Source organism: Chiroxiphia lanceolata, chromosome 1 (genome assembly GCF_009829145.1).
Source record: "Chiroxiphia lanceolata isolate bChiLan1 chromosome 1, bChiLan1.pri, whole genome shotgun sequence".
Classification (NCBI taxonomy): domain Eukaryota; kingdom Metazoa; phylum Chordata; class Aves; order Passeriformes; family Pipridae; genus Chiroxiphia; species Chiroxiphia lanceolata.
Window position 1 is genome coordinate 29,874,730 of NC_045637.1, and position 27,190 is coordinate 29,901,919.

The 27,190-nt window shown below is 39.5% G+C and overlaps 1 protein-coding gene across 4 annotated transcripts in view; it reads left to right on the forward strand.

The window, feature by feature from the left end:
• Positions 1-27,190, forward strand: part of ZNF704 (zinc finger protein 704) — a 131,381-nt gene that overhangs the window by 71,482 nt on the left and 32,709 nt on the right. The window contains exons 5-9 of one of the 4 annotated variants that reach the window (XM_032676656.1): positions 1,890-1,990; positions 4,599-4,860; positions 9,423-9,527; positions 14,964-15,058; positions 16,396-19,432. In XM_032676656.1, the coding sequence (XP_032532547.1) occupies positions 1,890-1,990; positions 4,599-4,860; positions 9,423-9,527; positions 14,964-15,058; positions 16,396-16,507 (675 nt within the window). In that variant the 3' untranslated portion in view covers positions 16,508-19,432. Of the gene's footprint in view, positions 1-1,889; positions 1,991-4,598; positions 4,861-9,422; positions 9,528-14,963; positions 15,059-16,395; positions 19,433-27,190 lie in introns of those variants that run through there. The other 3 variants (XM_032676683.1, XM_032676665.1, XM_032676673.1) reach the window with 3 other exon arrangements.

Here is a 27,190-nt window from a genome sequence, read left to right on the forward strand (position 1 = left end):
ACTTGACTATGTTAAAATACACTGGTTTTTGCAAACTCCTGGCACTGACAGTTAAGGATCTTATGGCATCAAAACCACAGTGAAGCTAAGAAAATGGTCTTACCCTCAAACTGGGGATGGATATTAAACCATGCTGTGTTCATCAAGATGCACAGAGTGTTCATGATGTCACACTGGAATTCCTAAAACCTAAATGATAAGCATGGCCTTCATCTTGTTGCCACAGTTGGTGGTTGGTTGTGTGATTTTGAGCTGATAGTAGTATTCAGTATTATATTATAAAAGTAAGAAAAGTGTCGGTCAGAATTGCAAGATAGATTGTATTTAATTGGAGAGGGAAAAAAGAATTCTGTATCTATTTGAATGATAGTTGTAATATCAAATAAAAGAATAGAGATGGAATTTTGCAATTTTATGCCAAAGTAGATATTTTTCATATAAACCGTGTGATCGAGTACCTCAAGTCCCAAATCCCTTAGCAACTATACTTTCAAACAGATGTTAGACTGAGAAGTAACTATGAGAACATGTTACTGCAATCAGCTTATATTTTAGAAAGCCCATCAGCTGAGATTATTTTTTTGTAAGTTATATTCTAATCATCATCTTCCTAGCAAATGCTGAAACCATCTACTGGCATGCAGTTCCAAAGGGTTCAAACTGAAGAAAGCACCAAGTCAACTTTTGTTCAAGACATTCACCTAATCTTACATGTAACTAAAATTACAGAATAATAATACTGTATTTTGAAGCTCTTCCTCGTGTTAATAATGTGTTCTGTAATAATAGAGAAAATTATTTTTGAGAAGTATAAACTATTTAGATTTTTTTTAAAATTTTAAAAGTACAAAATTGGTTTCATTTTCGAGCAAAAATCAGCTTTTAAATATCTACAGAGTTCTGCAGCGTCTGTGTTGTTACCACACACTGTGCTTTACATTAAGGCTGGTTTTCTTCAGTCTTCAAAACATCTAAGATTGAGATGCTTATAACCTTGTTGGCTGTGCTGTAAATCAGTGATAACTCAGTTTAGATCAATGAAGTTATATTAAAGAATATAAAAAGAATATTATAATGAGATTATGCACTTTTTTTTTCTTTTACATGTTGAACACAGCATGATGGCTTCTCATTCCCTTGTCCGAATAAGCGTAACAGCAGCTTCTGAATGCAATAAAAGCAGTTTTTTCCAGCTTATGGGTGAATATTGACATAGCAGAAGCTAAAGCTATGGTTTTCTGGCACAATATTTTTTGTATTTTGCAAATTCCATGAGCGGAAACATTTATAAGAGCTTGCTTTAGAAAGACCTGAATTTAAGAAGGTGCTTTGCATTCAGAGAGAAGTCCTCATCAGTTTTATTTTTTTGAAAGAAGTGTAGAAAGTTTTATATCATCTACCTCCTTTAGTGGGGAGACAAACTGGAACTTAAAATGAAAAAGCTTTGCCAATGAACAAAGAGAGGTAAAATTTTGTCACAAGCTGCTCCTGCAGCTTTTCACTGGGGTTCTGTGGAATTCAGTAGGGTGACACACTCGACAGAGACTCTTAGATCATCACAAATTTGGAAGAACCTTCACAGTGTTTGGTAACTGTTTATCTGTTTTAGGTGGTTTGGTTTTTCTTTTATCTTCATAGAATTATAGAATCACAGAATTGTTTAGGTTGGAAAAGACCTTTAAGATCATCGAACCCAACTGTTAATCCAACACTAAATCATGTCCCCAGGCGACGCATCAACACGTCTTTTAAATACTTCCAGGGCTGGTGACTCAACCATTTCCCTAGGCAACCTGTTCTGATGCTGCCAGCCCCTTTCAGTGAAGAAATATTTCCTAATATCCATACAACTTCTATACATCTAACCATGCTTTACTCATAATTTTCAGAACTCCATGAAGGTGATGTTCAAATGCCTGTGGAAAAACTGTGGGAAGGTACTGAGCACAGCTGCAGGGATTCAGAAACACATACGGACCATTCACCTTGGGTAAGAGAGCAGTCTCTTCAGAAGTCTAAAGGATTTGGTCTGGCAGGGGAGCAATTGCACTTGGCTGGGGAGATGAACTGGGTTGTCTGTGGCTTTTCTGTCTCATATCCCTTGGTTTCTGAGGGATTGGTGGAGTAGTGGGTCAAGGCAGATGAGCACTTATTCCAACAGTGAGGCACTTTCTTTCCTGAAGTTCTGTGAACTTTCCTAAAAGGTCAAATACAGCTCTAGATCACACTGCACTTGCCTATCAGCCTCACAGCTCAGTGGCATTTACATGGTACATGCTGTTTGCACATCACATCTGGGATGATACTGTGCAGAAGACATGTTTCAGGGTCTTGCATGAATACTTTCCAGCTTTGTTTCACATCAGGTCAGATGCTTGCGCCAGTTCTGAGTTGAATTAATGCAAAACCAAAAAAAATTAATGCCAAAAAAACCCTCAAAACCACAAAGCACCTAAGAAACCTGAAAAAAAAAAGAAACTGAGCCACAATTCCATGTTGTAATGGTTTGACTCCAACTGGCTCCTAAGTACTGTGCAGCTGCTTACTCACTATCTTCTTCCTTCTCTGATGGGAAGGAGAATCGAAGGAAAAAAAATAAACCTCATGGGTTGAGACAGGAACAGTTTAATGATTGAAAAAAAACCCCACAAACTAATAATATTAAAGATAATATTAATAATGCTAATTATGGTTATGATAATAATAATTGTAATGAAAAGGAGAGAGAGAGGAATAAAACTGAAAAGAAACAAATAATGCTCAATACAATTGCTCACCACCCACTGACCAGTGCCTAGCCCATCCCCAAACAGCATCTGATGGCTCCCAGCCAACTCCCCCCAGTTTATATACTGAACATTACATTCTATGGTATGGAATATTTCTTTGGTCAGTTCAGCTCAGCTGTCCTGGCTGTGCTCCCTCCTGGCTTCTTGTGCCCCTGCTCACTGTCAGAGCACAGGAAACTGAAAAGTCCTTCACTGAAAAGTAAACACTGCTCAGCATCAACATTATTCTCATCCAAAATCCAAAAGACAGCATTGTACCAGCTACACAGAAGAAAAATTAACTATTCAGCCAAAACCACGATGCATGGGTAAGTTACTTGGACTAGAAGCAAAGGCAAATGAATCTTTTAGGATACAAGTTTGTTTCAGAGGTTTAGTTTGCAACTGAAGTCTCCTGTGCAGTTCACTGAGCGACCTAGCTATCTCATATATAGTTACAGTGGGGACTCATGTTCTTCTCCTGTTATATATGTGAAAATCCACCTTTGTTGTGTAGGTCTGTGTTACCCACTGCTTAAAAATTAAAGTGACCACGCGGAGGTAATCTGATGTGGAGCTCAGGATAGTCTTGAGAAGGTCATAGCAGTTATTGTTGGGCTTAAGAGTAAGGGTATCAGAAACAGAGAAAATCTCTCTCAAAATGCAGTTAGGAACGTAGCTTTGCCCTTTATATTATGGGGACATCCTTTTTGTGGCGTGGGAGAGGGAGAAGCAGAACTTTCCTGGAATTTGGAGTTAGTAACTTTGCTGGAGAGAGGAGTTTTGGTGAGTGACTAGTTACAGTCTGATGGATGGTACTTCTGGTAGAGCCTTTCAAACCTGCTGGATCCATGCTCTCTCAACTAGTCTATTGAGTAAGGTGGTGAGAGGACCTCAGGTAGAGGTATACAGGCAGGCAGGCTGAAAAACTGACTAGAGGATGGTTTGGGGGTGCATGCATGGGAAAAGGGAGACCCAGTGTTCAGCCCTGATATGGACATGCAGGCAGGAGGACGCTTAGGGCACTCAGATTTCCTGTATGGAAGATTTGGGAGGAAATACACGTGTGAGCTGTGAGTTACCTCTGTACAGTGTGTGGTTTATGAATGTACTAAAATAGGGGTTTGACTGGGCTGCTTCAGTGCTAGCGTTTGCGCTCAAACCTGTAGCAGATTAAACATTAAGGCAATGAAGCCTACATCCCTTCCTTCAACAAGTCTGCTTCTGGACCAGAAAGCCTTAGCCCTTGCAAGCTAGCCTGTGTAAGTCCCTTCTCTACCTGTATCTCAGTGAGTTGCATGGTGAAGATGTTTTCTAGCAAATTCTTGTTATGCTAAGGAAAGTTATGGTGAATGACAGCCATAACTGTGTTTGGTCTATTTAAGTAACTTATTATAAGATTATATATTATTTGTTGTAACATTAATGAACATTATATCTTGCCTGTGTCTCTTATCTTTCTTTACCTGTCATTCTATGGCTGCTTGGTCATTGCCAAAGTCAGAGTGTATTGAGGTTCTTGTTAACTTTACAATAGGTAGGAATGAGAAGATGATACTTAAGATGGAGTCAAACATCTACTCCAAGGTCAAAGAATTATTCAAGAGTAACACTGAAAGAAAAAAAAAAGTAATTCCTACTTCTTTTCCCTTCAGACTAGATGATTTTCTTTCCCTGCAGCCAGAATGCTGATAAAGTAGGTAGGGTTGAAATTTCGAATATTAATTTATTGACAATATGAATATATTTGCTCATGCATCTAGAATTTAAAATTTACCTTGGCATTTTTGCTTTCATTTAATCAGTTCTTCGTTCTTTGTCTTGATACAGACGTTTAGGAGAGTCTGACTACAGTGATGGAGAGGAGGATTTTTACTATACAGAAATCAGGCTCAACACGGACTCAGTAGCTGATGGCTTAAGCAGTCTTTCCCCAGTGTCTCCATCTTTAGCATCTCCTCCTTCCTTTCCCACCCAAGATGCAATCCGTCCTGAAACTTCCTGTGCCAAAACTGAGACTAAATTGATGACACCTCTGAGCCGCTCAGCTCCTACCAACCTCTACCTCGTACACACGGACCATGCTTACCAGGTAATGCCAGTCAGAGTGAGCTTCAGGGGTTACAGTGATGTCATTAGTGAATGAAGAAATGTCAGATCACAGTGTTTGGGTTTTAAAGAGCCAAGTTTAAAAAGCCATGGGTTTTAATGGGCTGAAAAGTTCTCAAGGGCAGCCCAAGGGGCTTGTTTCATTTAAATGTAGATGTCTGCTTCTGAGCTAATTGTTTGTTTGTTTATGTGCCCACTCTAGATTTTGGGGTGCTGTTTATCCAGCCACACATAGGTGCATACTTCAGGTTGAGAAGAATTGCTCTGTGATCCCACTGCCTACATTAGTTAATTTTTCACTGATCATAAGGAGGGCCCAAGGTGACGTGCTCGGATGTGGTCTCCTGCACTGTAAAAATTCTTATTAAGTCAGGTGAATCCCTCCCAGAGTCTTCATTTCAGCTCTGCTTGTACTGGATGTGTTTGTAGACAAGTACGTGAGGGATGCCAGGAACAATTAATTTCCTCGGTTTGTACAGTGTAAGATGTCAGTTTGCATATGTGAAGTAGACCAAGAAGAAAGAAAAGGCATAGATGGTATCCTTCTACTCTTAAAGGTAATGCTTTTCAAATGGCAAAAATTGCTGTACCAAAAACTTCCAACTAAGTTTGGACAGAAAGCATTAATTTTAAAAGTGCACTAAAATTTGACATGTTTTGGTGTGGATACCATATGAGAAAAGAAGGATAGAGGCTTTGAAGTAGTGTGGTCCATGACCTGTGTATGCACCAGAGAACTGAACTCTGTTAAATTTATCAGATTCAGTAACTTTCATTGTGCTTATAAAACCTTTGTGTGTTTGGAGCAGACCCACTAAAAGGCCAGAGGGAACCACACAGAATTCAGAGGCTTGTTTTAGACTTTTGTGAGCATTGAAGCTTGGTATCTCACGTGGAAGCTGCATCAGGTAACACACCTACCTGGGGACTGATCAAGCCAGCTAGGAGAAGGACTTTTATCTCAGTGTAGCTGAAACCCTGCCTCAGAGAGTGAGGCGCCAAGTCTAGGCCACTGAGAAGAGTCTAGCTTCATTTGGGATTTGCAGTAGTGACAGTCTGCCCTGCTTTTTGGAGATGCACACCATCCTGTTTGATGAGCAGCCTCTGAGTAAAGCACTCTGAGTAAACACACTAAGGAAATACTAATTCAAGTGTTTAAATTGGATTTGAATTGATGTGTTCCACAACGTGAGCCTACAGGTGCCTGAGCCGTGTCTTCTTTTCAAGTTGCTCTGGTTTCAATACTTTATTTCATCAGTGAGGAGTGACAGAGTCCACGCTGTTCACGGCTTTCAAACTGGAAGCAGGAGGCAAGTGTTCAGGCTCAAGTGTTCAGGCTCAAGTGTTCAGGCTGTCCTTGCAAATGAGGCAGCTTCTGCAGAAGAGGTCAGTGGTATCCTGTGCCAGGATCCCTCCAGTCCTGCAGGAAGAGCCGGGAGGCAGGGTGGAGATGCAGCTCTTACCAGCCGGAGGAGAAAGTGGAAATTACTTCATTGGGAGTGGAGGCAAAATTCACAGCTCAAGGAACTTCGATAAGGGAGGCTAAATACTGTTCATCCAAGGATTCCTGTTAAAAAAGGAAAAAAAAATATGGAGCCCAAAGCTGGGTCGCAGGAATCCTAAAGAGTTAGTATCTGTTAATTGCTGTTTCCTGTATGATTGGAAAGTGTCAATTAGACTACTTGTAGTAAGAAAGGTATAAACAGGAAGTGAGCAGGCAAGTCCTGACACTCTTCTCTGACCCATCTTATGAGTGAGGAAAAATTTAGAAAAATAATTGAAGAAATTGTGGAAAGTACTGCAGTTGAGGTTAGCTGCAATGGAGGAACCCCAGAGAAAGATGATACTAGAACAGTCTAGGAAGCAGTACAGAAGAACAAATCCTTTTGGATTCAAGCAGTGCATTTGATCTTAAAACATATAAGGAGTATTTATTAGGCTAGAGATTAAATTTAGTGTAGGAGAGAGAACTGCAAAGTCACGGAGAACAGCAATGAGTTATTTTGAATGTTAGTGGAGTTGAATGAAAAGCTATTCTTGGCCCTGACCTCATTTTCATTAAATCATTTTGGTACTGCACAAATAATATAATAAAGTTTGCTGATAACAAACTCGGGAGACATCAGCAGTACCGGACTTATATATCATGCTTACATGACTGGATGATCTTGAGAATAATGGGTTTTGGATGCAGTTTAATGTCAGAACGTGCAAAGTCCTGCACCTAGGGAACTAATGAGATTTTTCTGCTATAAACTGGGGTGGTTAGAAAATTATGTGAGAAGGAAACCTCTGTTCGTTAATCAAACACAGAATGAGCGTGAGCCAACAACAGTAGAGCTGTGAAGGGGAAAAAAATAGTTGTCAGCTCTCTTGGATAAGAAATATCTCGGAGAGACAGGGAATTTTAAGGCCATTATACAAGACTCCCAGATAACTAGAGCTGAGATGCTGAGTAGAGTTCTGGTCAGCCAAATTCAGTGTGATGGGCTCCAGTCAGAAGAGGTAGAAAGAAGATCATCAGCATTGAAGAAGGAGGGCAGAGAGGACATGAACAGGCTCTCCAGCCCAGGGACTGGTACCTCAGGCAAAGCAGGGGTGAGGAGAGGATGGGATGCTGCCTGGGAAGAAAGTGAGAGGACAAGTATGAAAAGGGAAGAGGATGAGCAGGTGCTGTTTCAAATATAAGGACAGTGTTGGTACAAACAAATAACTGTAAGTTACTTATGAATATGTTTTGACTGGAAATTAGATGGAGGCCTCTAAGCAAAGTGAGGTCGGGGTATAGAAACTGTTCAGTTCCTTGTAATGTTATGGTTGAATACCTTATGGAAGAGGTTGTCTGAAATGTTAGCCTGAAAAAGAGGACAGTGCTTGATGAACAAATATGCAAATCTGGGAAACAACTGAACAAGGTGGCTGACTGTCTAAGTCTGATCATGTCTTATGTAGATATTTAGGCACTGAGAAAAAAAGAATTGAGCACTGTGGTATTTCAGGCAACTGCAAATTACATTGATTTTAAACTTAATGTACTTTGTGTTTATTTATAAAACTTGTGCCTGTACCTATTAAATTTAGCTACAGAGGAACTACAGGTGGGCTCTTTCAGCGTCTAGTATTTCCCTTTCAGGTCTTATTCAAATACCTGAGGAAGTTAATGTGCTGACCCCAGGTTTGAGCTGATACCCCTGTGGGATACTGAGCAGAGGCAGTGTTGTCTCACTGCTCATCCAGCTGACTCCAGTTCTTTCTGTCAGGAATCCCGTTTGAACAGGGGAGTTGCCAGATTTTCTTGATGCCTTTCAGCAAAGCTTTTATATTTTATGGAGCTCAGCGGATGTTTGCTCTGCATGTCTGTGTGGATTCTCTTGGAGCTGTCAGCAGGCTCGGCAGCCCACAGAGCATCACTGCCGTACGCGGAGGCATCTGGTGGTCTCACTTTCTTTTCCTTGGAGAGACTCCAGGGGATTGCTTCAGCACTTGTTTACTCTGAAGATTATCTTTAGTGGGGACTATCAGGTTGTAGTTTGTCATCACTCCTCTGTGCCCAGCAGCTCAGGAAAGAACTCTCTCCCCTGAAGCAGTGAGACAATTTCAGCAGTCTCAAACACAAACACTACTTAAATGAGTGTATTGCAGCATTGTCAGGCACAGGCAACTGAAAGCCAGAAGTGAAAACTCATTTTAGCAAGTTCTTAATAAGTTTAAGGAGGGATTTTTTTGTGGTGAAAAATTGAAATGCAAGGGTCAAAGTGAGCCTGTGTTCATGGTGGCTGCTCACACTCCTGCTATGCAGGGTAGCTTCACAGCTATGAATTTCCTGATTCTGAAAATTAAATGGGATTCAAAAAGGGGAAAGAATTCCTGAGGATTCATAGCCCATGAGAAAACCAAAGGAAAGACACAAGATGAAAGATGCACAACTGTCTGAGCTCAGATTACTGTGTTTTTGCACTCCAGGGCAGCACTGGGTATTACATCCCAGATGGGAAGAACGTAAGAGTTCAAGGACCCCAGGAGTCCTTAAATATTTGCTTGAGCTTAGTATTTAAGAGCTGTTTTTTGAATCCCCAGGATGATTTTCAGCTCCTTGTTTTTAATAGGAAAGACTGTTTTAATTGGGATGATTCTTAACATTTGTCTCATAAATCAGAAATGGCCAGCCCTTACTGTTGATTGGTTTTGTCCAAGAAGCCTCGCTATCCACACTTCAGTTGTGTAAACCAGCTGCTGTCAGTTTAAGTATGGCCTTGTTCATCACCATGGAACAGGTGATCATTTGTAGTATTTTTTGCTTCTTGCTGTCATCTTTCTCTAAACAAGGTTTAGGAATAGTGATATATAAATATAACTGTGTCCCTTCCTTACTGGCTTACCCATGATTATCTGTCTTAAAAGGGTAAAATGCTTGTCACCATGCAGTTTTTTTCTGCCTTGGAAAGTCTCTCATAGATTTACCATTTTGAGGAGTGAAAGATCCTTAGAAATGCTTTGGAAGAAGAATAGCTCTTCTTGCTGGAATAATATTTTCTTTTCACACAGGCCACTCCTCCGGTGAACATTCCAGGGTCAGCAAAATTCACTCCCAATGGCAGTAGCTTTAGCATCTCTTGGCAGTCGCCTCCAGTTACCTTCACCGGCATTCCAGTAAGTGAACATCAAAAAAAAAAAAGGAGGAAAAAGTTTTTAGATCTTTTTGTTTTGTTTCACAATGCGTAGTGATAGAAGTAAATTGGACAGATAACAAAAAGAAACAAATTAAATATGTGCCTCAGTTTGCCAGCATGGCTGGTTTTAACACCTTTGTCAGTCTCTTTAATTCAGTACACTTACTTTGTTTTTTGCATCACTGTCAACAAAAAAAGGAGTGAATTTATAGCATATTTTTTTAACTATATGCTTACAAAACATTTCGATACATGCAGAGCTTGGCACTGTGTGCTCCTTTTCTTAAAAAACCAGATGGAAAATCAGCGAGGTGATGGTTATGCTAACAGGCCAGTGGGATTCAGGCAGTTACCTAAATGGACTCTTGAAAGACAACTGAAAGAAAAAGTAAGATGAAATGCAAAGTCCAGATTTAGGAGGCTTCAAATATGTAGACCCTACTGATAGCAGAAAATTGTTGTTTTATACAGAAAATGCATCCAGTATCTATTGTGTTTTGATACTAATGCATATTGCAGTTTGACAGCTTTTTAATGAAGATGTATTATGTAAATTTAACGCTGACCTTTCTTCAAAAAAGCTGGTGTGCAAGGCCTGATTCCATGAACAGGACTTCAGAAATGCAGTTTGCTTAAACATAGACTTCCAGTGACCCTAAACGCACTGTAGTGTAAGTGTGGGTATGCAGGGAGAGAGAAAAACCTTTATGAAGAGTTGGAGGGATTCGGCTTATAGTGCCTGGCATGGAGAATGCTGAAAAAACTGTGTAAATCACTATTTATGGACAGTGGAAAATCTCTGTAATAAATAGATATTAATGTAATGTATCTTCATTTTATTGGAAATATTTTTTCATTATAAATTGATATTCTCTAATCATAAACCTATTTGATATCATAACGTATCATTTAATATTACACTTTATGAATTTATGAATTTTTAAAGTGTGTTATACAAGGCACATTGCTTATCCAAAGAACCATACAGCTTTTTTTCTCATGACAGCGAATATTAGACAAGGCGATAAGAGATACTATTTCCCTCCCTTCTCTTCACCAAGTGAATCTCTAAAGCTTCTTACTGTCAACCTTTGGCAAATCTTGGAGACTTTCTGCAGAGGCTGTGGCATCCTGCAGAGCTGATAAAAAATGAAAGTGGCTGAATCAATTACAATACACTCTGCCAATGAATATTTATTAAATTCCATCAAGGAACAACTAACAGTGAAAGACATCATGCTGGCAGCAATTTCAACAAGAGTGCCTTGACAGAGTGTGCTATCTGCAAAGTTCCCTGAGAATTTGATTTCCCAACAATGGGGTTGATATGGAGTAATTATGAAACTGGCTCCTTTTGTGGTGTAGCAAAAACTGGTGCCAGGAATCTAAAAATGCAATTAGCCACATTGTAAATCAGACACTTAAGAGGACAGGATTAGACACGTATGTGTCGAGTTTACTTGTTCAGGCAACAACGCTGATCAGTGGCTATAGACTAGAGAGTTCTCAAAAGAATTTAAGAAATGCAAAATCACTTTCTGAGAATTGTATGGAGATGCCAATGATTTAAGTACAATTTGAAAATACTCCCAATACAAAAGCCTGGGGAAGGAGTGATGCAGAATTATAAACTGCTCAGGGAACCATATGAACTGCCATTATATCTCTAACAACATTTATAAGGCTGTTTAACAAAGAAAAAAGATAATAATAAGAAAAAAATCTTTTAGGTTTGCACACATTTGACTATTCTGTCAGCAGTGAGATCATTTATGAATCACGAAAGCTTGCCTGCAGTGAAGAATTATGTGCAGTAAGTGAGGGTACAGATGCCAAATGATGTTAAATAAATACTGGTATATTAAATGAAAGTTTTATTTCTCCTGTCTCAAAGTAGATTAGATATTGCCGTATAAAAACAGGGCACATTTAATTCCCACTCTTACACCAAGTGTAGCTACTTTAGAAAAAGTATATTATAGGGGACTTTCTCCTTCTCTGATGTTGTTTATTTAAGCCCAGACTATGTGACTGAGCCAGCGTACTATAAACTCATGCCATTGTTTACATACATGGTCCCTGGGATTAGACACAAGTCTGTAGTACCCAATGGAACTTCAGAGAGTAAGTCCAAACCATTACTTTTTGCCTGACCCTTAGTATTTATTCAAGCAGTTTTCTAAAATGGCTTTGGAATACTTTTTAGGTCTGGACAAACCACTGAGCAGGAAAAGATTAGGTACAGATTTGCAAAAGTGCGTAGGCCTACACATTTTGTCATGTTACTAGTGGTGTTGGAATTCTGCCCTTGACCCATTAGAAGGCTCTTGTATCCTGGTTTTGAGCAGTCTTCTTCTAGACGTGTATGTCAGTAGTTTAGTCCATGAGAGAGACAAAATTCCAAAATAGTCTCCTTTTGTGTTTTGGTTTTTTTGATGCATACTGTAGTGTTTCCACATTCATTCCTGTGGACATTGAATTTCAGTGACACTGAGAACTCCCTGCTTACTTTCCTGGGAACCACGGTGTTCAGACATCATGACTTGCATTAAGCCCTTGCTTTTGGACAGTCTTTAGCAGAACAGCACTGACAGGTCTATGTGAATGTGCTTACCAGCAGGTTCCTGAGCACCTCAAAACAAGCCAAACATACAGCTGGACCAGTCAGGGTTCAGTATGTGGCTGATTTGGGCTTGGGGGTATTCACAGCATCTGAACACAGGCATTTATTTGGAAGTCTTGTAGTTGTAAGGGAGGAGGAGTGGCTGATGTCACTTGGGTTGTTCAGCCTGGAGAAGAGGAGACTGAGGGGAGACCTCATTGCAGTCTACAACTGCCTTGTGAGGGGAAGTAGAGGGGCAGGTACTGATCTCTTCTCTGTGACCAGTGACAGGACCCAAGGGAACGGCATGAGACTGAGTCAGGGGAGGTTTAGGTTGGATATCATAAAAAGGTTTTTCACCCAGAGGGTGGTTGATCACTGGAAAAGGCTCCCCAGGGAAATGTTCACAGCACCATCTGTCTGAGTTCGAGAAGCGTTTGGACAATGCTCTCAGGCTCATGGTGTGATTCTTGGAGATGGTCCTGTGCAGGGCCAGGGGCTGAACTTCCATGATCCTTGTGGGTCCCTTCCAACTCAGAAGATTCTGTAGTTCTGTGATTCTGTAATTAGGGGGACTTCCAAACTCCTTTGTGCTCTCAATCATGCATAAGTTATATTCCCAAGGCACATGGGAAATACACTTTTTCTTACCATTTTCCTACGATAACTTTGCAGGTGCAAGAGTGAGTGTTGGCACAGTTATGAGTCACTGCTAGGTGCTGTTCTCTGCATGAAGCAGAATAAACAGGATGATGCTTGCTCTACCACTTGAGACTGAACTAGGAGAAAAAATCAGACACAGTTTCCCACCAGGAGTTGTAACTGGAAACTCCAAGTCCTTGCTTCAAACAAACGCTGTCATTTCACTCTGTGTTAAACAGTGCTTCAGAGGAGAAAAGCCTCCGAGGACAAGGACTCCATTCTCAGGGCTTCCTTTTAATCTGCTCGTAGTGTCCCCTGCAGAGGAGAACAGCTGACTGGTATTGTTTAGACCTGCTGCAAAGGCGATCAAGATACACGAAACTCATCTTCAGTGCAGTCTGGCTGCCTTGGTGTGCCAGCCCGTGGAAACCATTGTGCAGACACCCTCTCTATAGAGGGTGAGGGGAGAGGCAATCTGCACACTGCAATTATTGCTCAAGCCCGTTCTGTGTTTGGAAGTAATCAGGGTAACTGCTTATAACATGGGAGGCCATCCAAGTACTCTTCTGTTCAATGAAAACCAGCTAATATGTTGAGTGTCAGTTAGTAGTGGTAGACACAAAATAGTTTCAGGTTTTTAAAATGTTTCAGAACCCCAGCAGAATGAGATCTCTGTTTGTTGGTAATGATTGGAGAACTGTGCAGTGTGTGGTAAATGCCAAATACTGTAAAAATACTGTTACTTTGAATTTCATCTTCGGTGTTTCAATCATTCTTAGGTAAACAAGGGTAGCAGTTGATAAAAGATTGGAAAAAGTAGTATAGACAACAAGCTGCCCTTAGTATTCTGGAGTGATAGAAGGAGCTAGCGTGATCTCTGGATGTATAAAACATGACTTATGGTAAACAGGCAGAGAGAGAGGAAATTTCTTTCAAGCTTTGCAGGTATATTTCGTATATCAGTAATGGTCTAAACTTGTTTAGAGTGGGGGCCACACATGCAGTTAAATCAGAAGTTTCTGTAGTTACCAGCTGAGAGTAAAAGTTGAAAGAGTGGCTGTACTCCATTACAAGCATTAGTTAGTTTTTTGCTACTATGTAGTAGATATAAAATAGACTTCATATCAAAAATCAAAGCACATACAGTAATTCTCTTTAAGTCAGGTCAGTCAGTTCCCATTCTTCCAAATCTTGTAAGACTTCAAAAAGGCAGGATTGAAAACCTGAAGCAGTTCAGGCTGCAGGAGGCTGACTCCGTGCACCAAATACCCAAATGTTCAATTATACATGTTATATAATGTTCAATATACAACTAAAAATGAGTGTGCATAATTTTATTGTAGTGTTTTAGATGTAAAGTTGTTGTGGTCTTTACCCAGGATCAAAATAAAACTGCAGTGGTAAATAATTTAGGAATTATTTAAGGCCAAGCATTATGACATGTGATTACTCAAATAATGTTGCCAACCCCCAAGCTCACATATGAAACTTCTTTGGAAAGTGCCAGAAGAGCAAACTATACCCTCCCCTCATGAACATTCACAAAGAGGATGACTGCTGAAAAGGTTACTGCGCAGAACAAGGAGATAATCCAGTACCTCTTGTCAGCAGCCTTGATCAGAAGGGCTCCCTTGCACTCCCATTAAACCTCAAGGGGACACATTGTAACTGCCCTGCAGCAAAGCCCCTTCTCCAAGGGTGTCTCTCAGAAAGAATGCCTAGTCACAGATGAAAGCAACGAGTGGGAATCCCTTTATTTCATAGGAGGTTATTGGTATTGATCTCAACACAGGACAGAGTTTATTTTTCCAGTTATTTTCTTTGCTTAAATTGGAGAAAGTTTTCCTAAGAGCTATTCAGAAATCTTGAAAATTAATGCATATTTTGTATTTCCCAAATACAAAAAGTGATGCTGATCTGTATTCTGGTTTGCTCTATGAGGATGACTGAAAGTACAGGGAAGCAAAGTGGAGCCGATACAATGTACCTAGTGCTAAATAGACATCTTTCTAAATAAAGCTATAGCTTACTTATGTTTGTATGTTATATAATTACCTTTCCTGCGTATACTTGCCACAATGAATCATAATGTGCATTTTCTGGGAAAAAGTGTTTAAACTGCATTCATATGTGTATGTTCTTCATAAGCAGCCTTTTTGTCTGTATTGGCAGGTTTCACCAACCCATAATCGTCCTGCAGGGAGTGGAGAGCAGAAACAGTCCCACACAGTTCTTTCGTCACCGCCTAGAGTAGCATTTGGCTTGAGGTATGGGACCATTAGCTCCTGCTGGCACATCAGCAGCCCCAGAACCTGGAGGGCATTCAGTAAATAAGATGTCAGTGGCCAGAGAAACAGGGAAGGCACACCACCAACCCCAGTTGCAGTTGTCAGGCAGTTTCCTACTAGGATGCTTCAGAGTAAGCGTTCAGAATCTATTTTGCTTTTCATTACCATCAGAGGTAAAGTTCAGGGGAAGAGTGAGTTACTGCAAAATTAAAAAGGCAGACTGAAGCAAAACTGCATGCCTTACACCAGGCACGTCTGGAGTTCACATGCAGTCCTAAATTTATCCTGTAAAGCAGTGCTGCCCAGATCCACTGCCCCAGCTGAAGCATCCTAAACTACATGGGGTGGCTTTGCTTTTTTCCCTGAAAGGCTGGGCCATCTTACATGTTCACCACCATTCAGTCAGAATGGTATTTGACTTCAACTGAATTATAAAAAAACATATCTCGCAATAGATTAGGTCATTTAAAGATGCCATGACAGCTGGCACTGCTGTAGTGAATGTTGAGTTGCTTGGTGAAACATTGCTCCTCAGGTTTGCTGGCTTGCTGTGTGTTGAATAAAAAAAGTTCCATTTTAACAGTTAGTTGGATCATTTTCTAAACTTGAGAACTTTTGAGTGCGGTCATAAGATGGAAAGCTGGACAATTTTTATAGCTGTAAAAGGAGGTGCTGCCCGCCTTGCTGGCTTTGGGGACAACAGAGAAGGAGCACATGCAAACGTGCTGCAGGTGAGGGTAAGGGTTAAAACTTTTCACTCCCTTTGTTGTTTTTTCAGTCAGTGAGCTCAGAGCAAACTGTGCAGGAAGGACTGGCAAGCTTAGGAGCTGGTAGCTTTTCTCCCGTTTGGCATAGCTGCTGCCTGCTGGTGGTCAAGATCTGATGCTACAAGCTATGCCAAGTATTTTTACCACAGCTCTGCAGCACTTCTTTCTGCCTGACGTCACCTGGCCTGTACTGTGGAACAGCTATGACATCAAGGCATTTCATGTGGCTAAACTACAATTTATTAGTCCAGGTTTAGTTGCTGGCTAAAGTCAGGGATCATCCCAGGAGCAGAGGAGAAGGCTCAGCAGCTGCAGAGGCTGTGGAAGCCAGGCGAGGAGAAGGCCTGGTCCCTCAGAGCTGTGGAGTCACGATTATGTCTGTCTGTCTGCTTCATTAGCTCCCAGCTGACTTGAAAACAGCCCAAATCCCCATGAAACACCCAGTGCTCTCTGCCTGCTGCACTCCATTGAGATTGTTGTCCTGATTTTAGGGTGAAAAGCAACGCTACTAAAGCATCTCCTTAACAAGCTTCCCTTTCTCTCTGACAGGAAGCCTAGAGGGGAGGGGAAAAAGTGTCGGAAGGTCTATGGGATGGAGAACAGAGATATGTGGTGTACTGCCTGCCGATGGAAGAAGGCCTGCCAAAGGTTCATCGACTAACAATTGAAATTATGCAGAGGATTTGGGGATGGGGGAGGACAACAGCAGAACCAGATTGCTGCAGCTGCACTGTATCACTTCCCATTTTCCCCTCCAGTGATGTGGTGTTGGGGGTTTGGGGTTTTTGGGATGTTTTTTGGTTTTTTTTTTTAGAGAGCTTTGTATTTCAAAGTGAAGCACTTGTAGCCAAGGAAAAGCACTAATTAAAACCTGTGTGGAGCAATAGCGCAAAAAAAAAAAGCAAAACCAAGAACACACAACAAAATTCTGTCTTAGTAAGCATGGAAACCAGAGCAGCTATTAGTGTTTTTCTGTAAAAGAAAGGAAAAAGTTAATTACTTTGCTAACTCTGTGAGCTACTTGCTCCTTAGGATCATTTTTAACCATTTCAGTCTCTGTGCTGTGAACATCTGTATCTGCTAAACTGATCAAGTTTTCTGTTCCTGAAACGAAGATATCTTTTTGAAAGCTTTCTAATAAACACTTCAGAGTCGTATAAGCTACAGTTTTCTCAACAAAAGCTGTACTGAGACTGGATACTGCTAAATAATTCTCCTGATACGAATGATCATTATTATATTTTTGGAAAGGGGATGTGGGGAGGAGTTGGGATTTTCGTTTGTTTGTTTTGTTTGTTTGCTTATAGGGGAAGAGCAAAATCTGAATTTGCAAGAAGGACAAGCAATGCTCCTGGAAGATTTTTAAACCAGTCACAGACCAGTGGAGTGGAACAAAGTAATTTAAGTACCAAATTGGATTTTGACCCTCTAGAGGAAGAAAAGCAGCAGTGTAAAGTCACCAGCAGATATTGTCACGAGAAGTTGAGAGAAGAAAGCCAGTGATGCTTGATTGAAACCCATAAGAATATATTGGCAGTCCAGTAGCTTTTCTTACCACTCTCCCCTTTCTGAGAGAGTATGAACAGTAGGACCAGCATGGCTGTTGCTGCAGGAGGCCTATGAAGAACTGGTACTTGCAGCCACTATGATTATTTGTAATATCTATTCAGGGACATGATCCAGCCCAGCAGTTCTGCTTTTGCTTCCTTTTCTCTTATTTGAGAGATTTTTTTTTTAGATAATGGTTTGCTCAGCTTTTTTTTTTTTCCTGTTAAAGCTACTAAGATTTATTTGACACAAAAAATTGGTAAAGAAAATACCCCCTTTCCACAACATCATCTCAGAAAAAGAAGTACAACAGCAAAGGAGCAACGTTATTTATGGTAAACATCAGTTTCTTAAATCATTTTGTTATACAAATGAAAAAGTTTCTCTGCTTGCAGTACTTTGATAGATTTGGGTCATTTAATTTCTCTGTCCATTAGGAAATATGCACCAGAGTGTGGCAAGCTGGTGTTCTGTCTCAACTTGTATCAAATTACTGTTAATTAATGATTATTTCAGAGCAAAAATAAAGTAAGGATTTACTAGGAAATGAATGTATATGGTTAAATAATACTTACCTGTAAAAGAAAACAAGACATCTTAAAAAAATCAAAGACACAGAAGCAAAACTTTGCCTATTAATTGCAGCATGAAGGGCTGCAAATGCCTGGGTTATTTTTTTTCTTTCGTAGTATTCTAACCAATTAAAATTAGACCAAATCTTTTTCTTCCTTTTTTTTTTTTTTTAAATTGTCTGAGCTGGCTTGTTCTCAGTGAAATAAGGGAACTCTTAAATATCTGAACAACTTTCTGAAATCTGGTCCAAAGTTCAATTGATAGCTTTATTAAGTGTGCAGTGCTGCTTGTGCCTGTGTAAAAGCACAGAATAACAATGCAGTTGTTTGGAATATACACTATGGATTCAGTAAGGTAGCATAGAAAAGAAAAATCTATAATAGGAGATACTGAAGGTTATCATCTGATTTTCTGTGAACAAGTTAATTGGGCAATCAGGTGCCTAATTTGAGCATGCTATTTCTGCAGTTATTTACAAATTGTGTAATTTACATGCACAAATGGCAAGATATGCTTGCATGCATGCAATTACTTGATTTTTTGCCCAATTGTGTTCTCTAAGTCATTAAGAAAAAAGAAAAATAGACTCTGAAAGCTAGTAAGACCCTAAAATATATACACATATATGTGTGTATGAGTATTTTTGTATGTGTGTGTATACATATATGTAAAACTATATATTATATAGTTTTATATGTGTATATAAAATCTGGAATCAACAGGGAGGAGAAAGATTGTTTTCTTTACAAATAGAAAAAATCAAGACACTAAGGGTCAGTGGATATACATAACCACTGTATTATCTTCTTTCCTCTTAGTAAAATGTGGGTTGTGGGTTTTCTTTAGATGTTGTATTTTTTCTATTTCCATAGTAAAATACCTCATAGTAATTCATGGACATTTCATATTCAAACACTGGGCTTGCTGGTGGTGTACTTACTTTGATAGAACTTAAAAAATTTGGGACTTTTCCAAGATACTCCTGCCAATTTGCCCCCCCCCCTCCCATTTTTACAAGCACTCCAAGACTATAAAGCATTCCATGATTAATTTGACTGTTGCCAGACTAACAGTATTTGCCTATGTATTTGTTGTTCCCCTCCTTTTTGCTTTGGAGGATTTTTTTTAAAATTATCTATCAGATTGTATATTGTTTCTATAATGTCATGGCATTGTGAGCACCTTTCCCAAGGGCACTTTATGAATTGTTGTAATAAGATTATTTTTTATGAATTTCTGCACAGAAGAATGGTTTTGTCGCCAGACCAGATTGCCCTCTGGTACAAATTGGATATGGATTATGTAAGGGACAAAAACCACAAACCATCAAAACAGGAGAGAAAGATGGTGTCAGCAAGGCAGAGGACAGAAAGGTACTTGATAAATCCTGCCAGGACAAAACTAAGTTACCAGTATTTTTACACAATCTTTAATCAGCAGTTTATATTAAATCAGTTTTGGATCTGATGGCTGTGGCATTTTGATTCATAAGTAGGCACCTCTGGAGTTACCACCTCTCACCCAAAGGCACAATAGCAGGACAGCACGGCTGTCTGGGCCTGCACCAGTGGCTTTGTGTTTTGAGCTCCGATCACTTCATGTCACATGAGCACTTCAGTGCCCACCGAAATCCCTTCGTGATCCTGACACACCCAGGAAGGACAGAAATGTCAGCAAAGCCTGCTGACAGTACTGAGCATAATCTGGAGTAACCTCTTCCATTTTTCAGTCTCTTGCTTCTGTGTTGCTTTGAGCTGCATTGCTGTCCTCCTGACACCTGATTTATCTCGCACGTCTGCACTGACCTCTCCAAAACAGTCTGATTTCTTTGTTTTCCCAAGGAAGAGCTAGCCTGAATGCCGTGGTCATTTACTGTCATCAGTACATGCCACTTCCTCTATTTTCTGTTTCTCTGTGGGAGGTAGGTCATTGTCTCTGACCTCCCAGGGAAGTCAAAAGGAATGGCCTGAGCACATCGCGCAGTCTCTGTGTGCTGCAGGGATTTGGATGTGGGTTCATATATGTTGCGAGCCAGAACTTGATATAAAAATGTAAGGATCTGTTTTATTGTTACTATTATTATGTATTTAACCACTTCTTGATACTGGTAACAGAAATTGCCAACATCAGTATCAGAGTGGAGATCAACTGTATTAATCCCGAATATTTTTCTTTAGCAGTTTCCTTATTAGAACAAAGCTATTTCCCACTTCCCCATTCCCCCATCCCCTGAAAGATCTGGAAAATGAGATCATTTTAGAAGTGGAAAATTTTAATAGCAATTTGATTATGGGGCTGTGCTCCAGCTGCTCCTGTATGAAGCTGCTGGACTTTAAAACTCAGATCATCTTAGTCATAAAACAGTTTCCACACAGAACAATGTGCCTGATTCTCTAGTGCCTTGCACAAATGTAACAGGATATACAAGATGCAAAAGTGAGAAAAAATTCTTCTGTTCCAATCTGCAAGTTTACACTTACTTGTAACCAATACCAGTCATCACCTAGCATGTACCTGTTGGCATGTTAGCCATGCTTGTGCTAATAAGCTGAGCAGAATGCCTGTCTGTCCAATTACTTTTTCCAAATCCTTAGCCTTGTATCAACGTTAGCTATCTAATTATCTGCAAGTTCCTTGCAGCTGTTCACTTTTGCTGACATCACTGTCTTCATTCCTTCTCCTTTTTTTTTTTTTTACAATAATGACTAGATAGGCAACACAACAGGAGGTAAAGCTTTAGCCAAAAGCTGTTGCAGAACCTGCATGTTGGAACAGATTCCAGCTGCATGCAATGTCCCAGATGTTCTTGTCCCTGACTTTATTGTTCTGGCCCAGTGAGTCAGGATGTTTTTGTATTGGTTGCTGTGGCCTGGGACCAGCTAAAGCAGCCCTACTGAGAATCCAGGACAATCGCTGTGAATGTGGCAATACAGAGTGATTTATTTCTTCCCCTGCCTGTAAATATGTGAGAACACCATGTCAGAAACAGGACATGAAATTAGAAGCTTGTTAGCCATGTGCAGAGACATAGGTGGTTGCCAGTGAGGCTTCTTTTTGTTGGGTCAAACTATAAGCACCTGTTGGAGAAAGTTGTGCTGCACCTTTTTTTAGAAACACTTTGATATGAAAATATTTGTCAAGTCTCATCTTCATCTTATATTTTATTCAGTCTTCCTGTAAGATGGTAGCACTGGAACTGAAACCAGTGTGGAGTATGGGATTTAACCTGCATTTGTTGGGATTTTTCTGGTAGATAACTGGGCAGTTGTAAAGCATCATAGTGTAGATTTTGTTCTAGTATAAGTTCAGCAGAGTTTTATGGCACCTTTAGAAAATAGCTAGAAAGTAAGTCATACGTAAAAATTAACCAAGCTGAGGGTTTAAATACATTCTGTATCTGCTAGACGTGAGCAGCCCTTGTCTGCATCCCTGTGGAGCTGGAAAAGCTTCAAGCTTGCAAAACAGCCAATGTACACCTGTTGTTGGTAGTGCCACCTGAGCTGCCTTTTCCATCTTGCACTACAGTGGTTTTGCATCAGCCATGCTCTCACTTCTGTCAAATGTGGGATTTAAGGATTGTACATCTTCCACTTGCAACTTTTTGAGTTTATTCATCAATACAAAAAGCAGTCATCATGATCTTTGTGCTTCACACAGACCATTTGTAATAGCAATCCAGAAAGACCCTGAAAACAGAAATCAGCCTGTTTCTGATGGCACCAGGCAGAAGAAAAAACAGGTTGCTCTGATGCTTGCTCCTGCTCACAGGTACAATTCATTCAGCTGATGAAATGGAAGGGACTAGATAAATTAAGTGACAAGCCAGTGTTCTGCTGAGTTTTTTAACACGTCTTAACACCAGGAATGATTCTCCTTATATGTTTGGATCTGAATGTGAGGTCTCTAATATACCCTTGAGGGAAATAAATTTAGCAACAGAAATACTGTTTCAGCTTTCCTGCTGTTTGGGCACATACACAACATTGTACTCATGAGGTGGTGTTTCAAAATTAAATCCAAATTCTTTATGTGATTCAGTGCTAAAGATGGACTTGAACATTAAAAAATGTTTGAATATTAGTATTTGCTGTTTGCCAATTCTCTTAAAAAATTCAGGTTTGATTTTGAAGTCCTTATCTTTGTATGCGATACCGTGCAGCAATTAGTATATGATGTTTAATGTCCAGATAAACAGAAATTACTAAAATGTTTGTAGAAAACTGCTATGGGAAGACAGGGAAATAAAAGATAGTTAATACAAATTTCCTCAGGGAACATGAGAGGGCTGTGAAGGCAGGATGTGGGTTTATTTGAATGGAAGATTGCTAGGAAATTGAATTTTTTTCTATTTTAGGCAAAATTAAAAGAGCAATATATCAGTACTTGAATTATTAAAATGAGAATGAAGCACTAATTGATGAACTTGATCCTACTTAATGTTGTAGCTTATAAAAATATAGAAAGTGAGCTTGAACCATAACCTAATAAAAATGTAAATCTATACATTTGTGTAAATCTTTTCAGGATCTTATGTAAATATAAAAGCGTCTTGTTTATATAGTTGCTTGGTCAAAGCATGCTTTGTCTGTAATTGGATTACTTCTTACCAAATGACTTCAGCAAGCAAAAAATCATTATGTCAGCATGATATCCTGGAGAGTTGTGTAGTGCACTTGGAAAAGGGCTAATTAAAATTTAAAATTATTTAAATAATAATTTAATATTTAAAATTAAAAAGAAAACATACCACCACATTTTTTTTTCTTATCTGCAAAGGTATCAGCTTCTGTAAACCCAGGGCTTTATCAAACTATGTTAACTAGAATTTTGAAATTCTTCAAATTTGGAAGATTCTCGATTTTGCTTTATTTTTACACAGAAAAATAATTTTTGATCCATAGTCGTTTTTTCCTATCAACTTTTTCCCGTGTCCAGAGATCCATGCTGCAAATTCCAGATGTATGTACTGAAGTGAATAGTAATCAGGATCTTCAGTATTAGAACCTAAAAATGTAAATAGCATTTACATGGTGTCCAAATTCTTAGTATCAGTATTTAACTGTAGTAACTAATTCTTACAGTGATGCCAGCAAATCTTTCGGGGAAGGGGAACACGTAATCTGTAAATTAGGAAGTATGGCTGTGCAGAGGTAGAACTACTGGTATTCCAGGAATGAAGTGTAGGCTCAGGTTCATCAGAGCACTCACATATGTGTTTACCTCAACTTGCAGAGTTTGCTGATGAGACTCTCCGTGTTTCTAAAGTTTGGCACACATTTTTATGCTCCTGTGAAATCAGTCCTTAGCAAGAGCAGATACTCTTATAGCTTTGTTGGAAATATGCACTTTGTGAGACAATCTATCTTTTCCTGGTTTTATGCAATTTACATCATATTTAGAAGACCAGACAAATTTAGAGAATTCTTTTTTTTATTATTATTTTTTGCATTGCAAAAGGGAAAGTGAGAAAGAAGTTCAGCTGCACATTTCAGCATGTGAAAGCATTGCTTAGGTTTGTAAAAGCCGTGTATTTACCATCAAGCTCAAAGGAACTCATTTGAGCACAAGCAGGTCACATTATATAAATTTATATCGTTCCATCTGTACTCCCTGTTCACTCAACACTCCTCCAGGCAACTGGAGGCAAAGGAGCTCTGAGTATGCAAGGAAATAAATGAATTTACCTAAACACTTTAGGAATACTGTGCTTTTAAACCACAAATTATGTTGTCTATATGTAATTTTTAGTATTAAGAGAAAATAGACAGTAGCCTTATTAACCAGGTGCAATACTTACAAAGGGCTAAATTATGGAAACAAGTGGTGTGTGTTTTTACATCACTGAAAAATGTGCACTCTCTGAAAACTGACTTTTATAGCACTGGGATCTTATTACCTCTCTGAAATTATAATGTTGGTGTAATTTTATAACCATTTATTATACATTATGAAACAGGATTTGGGATTTCCTAAGAACCAAAAGGAGGAGAGGGGAAATTGTAAATCAGATAGACTGGTGGTATGTTGTTTTACGTGGCAGAAGTAACCTAAAACACCTTTACAAAGCCATACAAGTTCTGGATTATGGAAAGAAAAAATCTCTTGCCCTTGGTTACAGACATAGTTTAGTCTGAAATTTCCCATGGTGACATGAAAATGCTTACTTCAATGTTCAGTGTTTGCTTTGTCTCTTGCATTTTCTTACTGGATTTTATTTGTGTTCTGATCATGAAAACATTCCAAATTAGCAGTATTTGGCTTGAAATTGTATTCTTTTGAAAAAAACTTTTAAAATGGAGAGAGTTCTTCATTCACTTCATTCACTGTACAGTCTGAATGAGATCACACAACATGATCTGCTCTGACTTAAGTGGAGAGTTCATACAAGCAGAAGATTATGGGAAAAGATTATGTTGAGGATTAATTGTTCGGTCATAAAAACATTTGAACAGTCAAACTAAAAGTTCCACTCACATATTTCTTCCCTCCATCTGCACTGGGGGTCAATGGAGTAGGGCTGCCAAGTACAGTGTATCTGGCTATCCTACTTCTGGAGGGGTTGGTGGGTTTCTTTTTTCTTCTGTTAGATAATGACGCACACGTCATCTTCTTATCCCTCTTTCTTTTTTTTTGTCTTATGCTCAGAGTCCAGAATTAACTGAAAGCCAGAAATAATCAGATTTGTTGAACAGAAGGCTCTTTGGTTATTTCCCTGTTTGACTTCTAGCAAAGGCACCGAGGGACAAACTCGAACTTTGAGACAACTTAGTCAAAAGAGGCTTGAGCCAGTCAGGCAAGACCTGAAACAAAATTGCTCAGAATTGAATCCCAGTAGGAGGAAACTCGTCTTAAGTCAGTTACAGAAGTTCTGTGGTTTGATTTTTGTGGTGTTGGTTGGTTGTTTTTTTTTTAAATTACAAGCCTGATAAGAAGTCTTGTTACACAATTAAGAACAGAATGCAGATCACATTGTACTCCAAACAGTACAGATTTTCTCAAGAGAGTTGCAGTTGTTCCCGTGCTTTGACAAGGAGCGCTCACACGGGTAATGGTTGTAGAGCAAAGGCATGTGGGTTTTCTTCTCTGTGACTTTCCACTGGAATTGGGAGTGTGAAATTGTGACTCTCCCTTTCTGAGTGCCTGAGGATTTTGCTGTTAGGCTTTGTGAGAGGGGTGGATATGTACCTCGGTAGCTTTCCACAGCTGTTGGAAGAGTTTCTGGTAATACCAAAGTGGCAGTACTTTGGATGTGTCAGTGACAGATTTAAGAGCTGTTAAGCAAGTGGTATTCAGTCTGTAATCCATCCTACTGATGGATACTGATACCAGGGAGAAGGAGGTCTCTCAGGATGGGACCCAGGATAGCCAAGCTTCTGTGAAGGGAGTCACCACCATAGTCCATGTGCTGTTGGCTGGAGCAAGTGCTGTCTTTGTTGTGTCCAGCTTGAGGGAGGTTGGTTATCCTCACACATTCATGGCACGTTCATAGGACAGAACGGTCTTTTGAAGAATATTCTTGTTTTCAAAGATTAAAATAAAACTGTGGATGAACTTTTAGGTTGAAGTCACTGAATAAATTACAGTATTGTCAATGTTGAAATCAGAAGGGGTTGTTTCGCTCCTTCCAGAGCCATGCTGCAGCTCCCATGGGGGCTCTAACAGAGCCCTGTAACCGTAACCAAGTCCTTTTCCCAAAGATTTGCTGGAACCCAGCACTGAGCCCTAAAGTGAGGCCAATGTGAGTTTGACCCCCATGTAAAGGAGGCTCTTTCCAGCTCTTTCACAACTCTTATCCTTTCTAAGTTAGTGTTTTTATTAGTAGACCTTTATAAAGGGGGCATCGCCTCATCGCTGTTCCAGGGGCATTTCTAACATGGCACCAGCCACCCCTGCATTTGCAAGGAGCCAGATATTATCTTTGTCAGTAGAGGTGTTTGGGGAATGTTATTTTAGATTTAGACCTCTACACTTCACCTAACACTGCAGTTCACAGCAGATTAAGTTGGCATAAGCTTGTGCTGCTGTTGAAGAAGCTCTTCCTACCCACCAGAGAAGTACCCCAGGTTATGCCTAAAGCATATTGCCTGCTGGGTTTGTACCTCTGCCCTTTCATGTGGCAGGCATGATAATACTGCCTTTATCCCACCCTGTCTTGGCTGGGGTCTCATTAAGATCTTATAAGACCTGCTGCACACATTGTTCTTCCTTTTTTTCCTACCAGTCTTGTTTCAGAGAATATAAATTTAAGTTCTTTTTAAAAACATTTTTTCTGAATTATTATTTTTAGAAACAGAGGATTTTCTGTGTAACTTCATTGTAAAATTACTGAGCTTTCAATTTGCTCTGCATTGCACTTTATATATATTTTCACTTGTTGGACCGTGTATTTTTGATATATTAAACAATAAAGGTTTTGTTAATCTAGATTTAACTAGAAATTAACCATGAAAGTAAAATGTTTTTATAAAATTGCAAGGTCCATAACATGCAGCAAATAATCTGTTTAGATCAGAGACATTTTTAATGATACATTGAGAATTACTATACTTCTGAAATTTATTACCATTTGGTAAATTCAGTACATTAATGGATATCATGATTTAAAATGGAATATGAATAAGCAGGAGACAAAGTTCTAGACATTGAGTTTGCTTGTACGCAAAACCTGAATTAGTTTAATTGATAGAAGTTTTAAAAAAAACCCAGCCTAATGTAGTTTAAAGATGTGTGGAACTATTTAATAGGCAAGTTTAAAAAGAAAAAAGCTCACAGAAAAGTTGAAATTAGTTTAACCTAACCACCAAAGAGCTGTGTTCTCCCCTGTGCTAAGGCAGTGCTGTCTAGTGGGTGCCTGTGAAGCCCCGTAGCCCTGCAGGGGCTGAACTCATGCAAGTACAAGGCACCAGCAGAAGCCGTGTGTGAGTATGGATTTTCCTGCTTTAAACAGCAGCACTCCAAGCTGTTACACTTACAGGCCCACTGCCAGGTTGGCACAGTGGTACTTCCATTTGGTTTTTCCTGCCTTCATCTGCACTAATTTTGGGAACTAGTATCCTAAAGACAATCCTTTTGTTCCTAAATGAGCTGATGAAGAACTCATCTCCCCTCTGGTTTTGGTGTTAAACTTACAGCCCTAATACTATTGCATGTAGTTTATCTTAAGAATTTGTAGATGCCAGTTTCAGCGCTTTAAACAAAGAGCAGTTACTTTGCCTCAGCACAG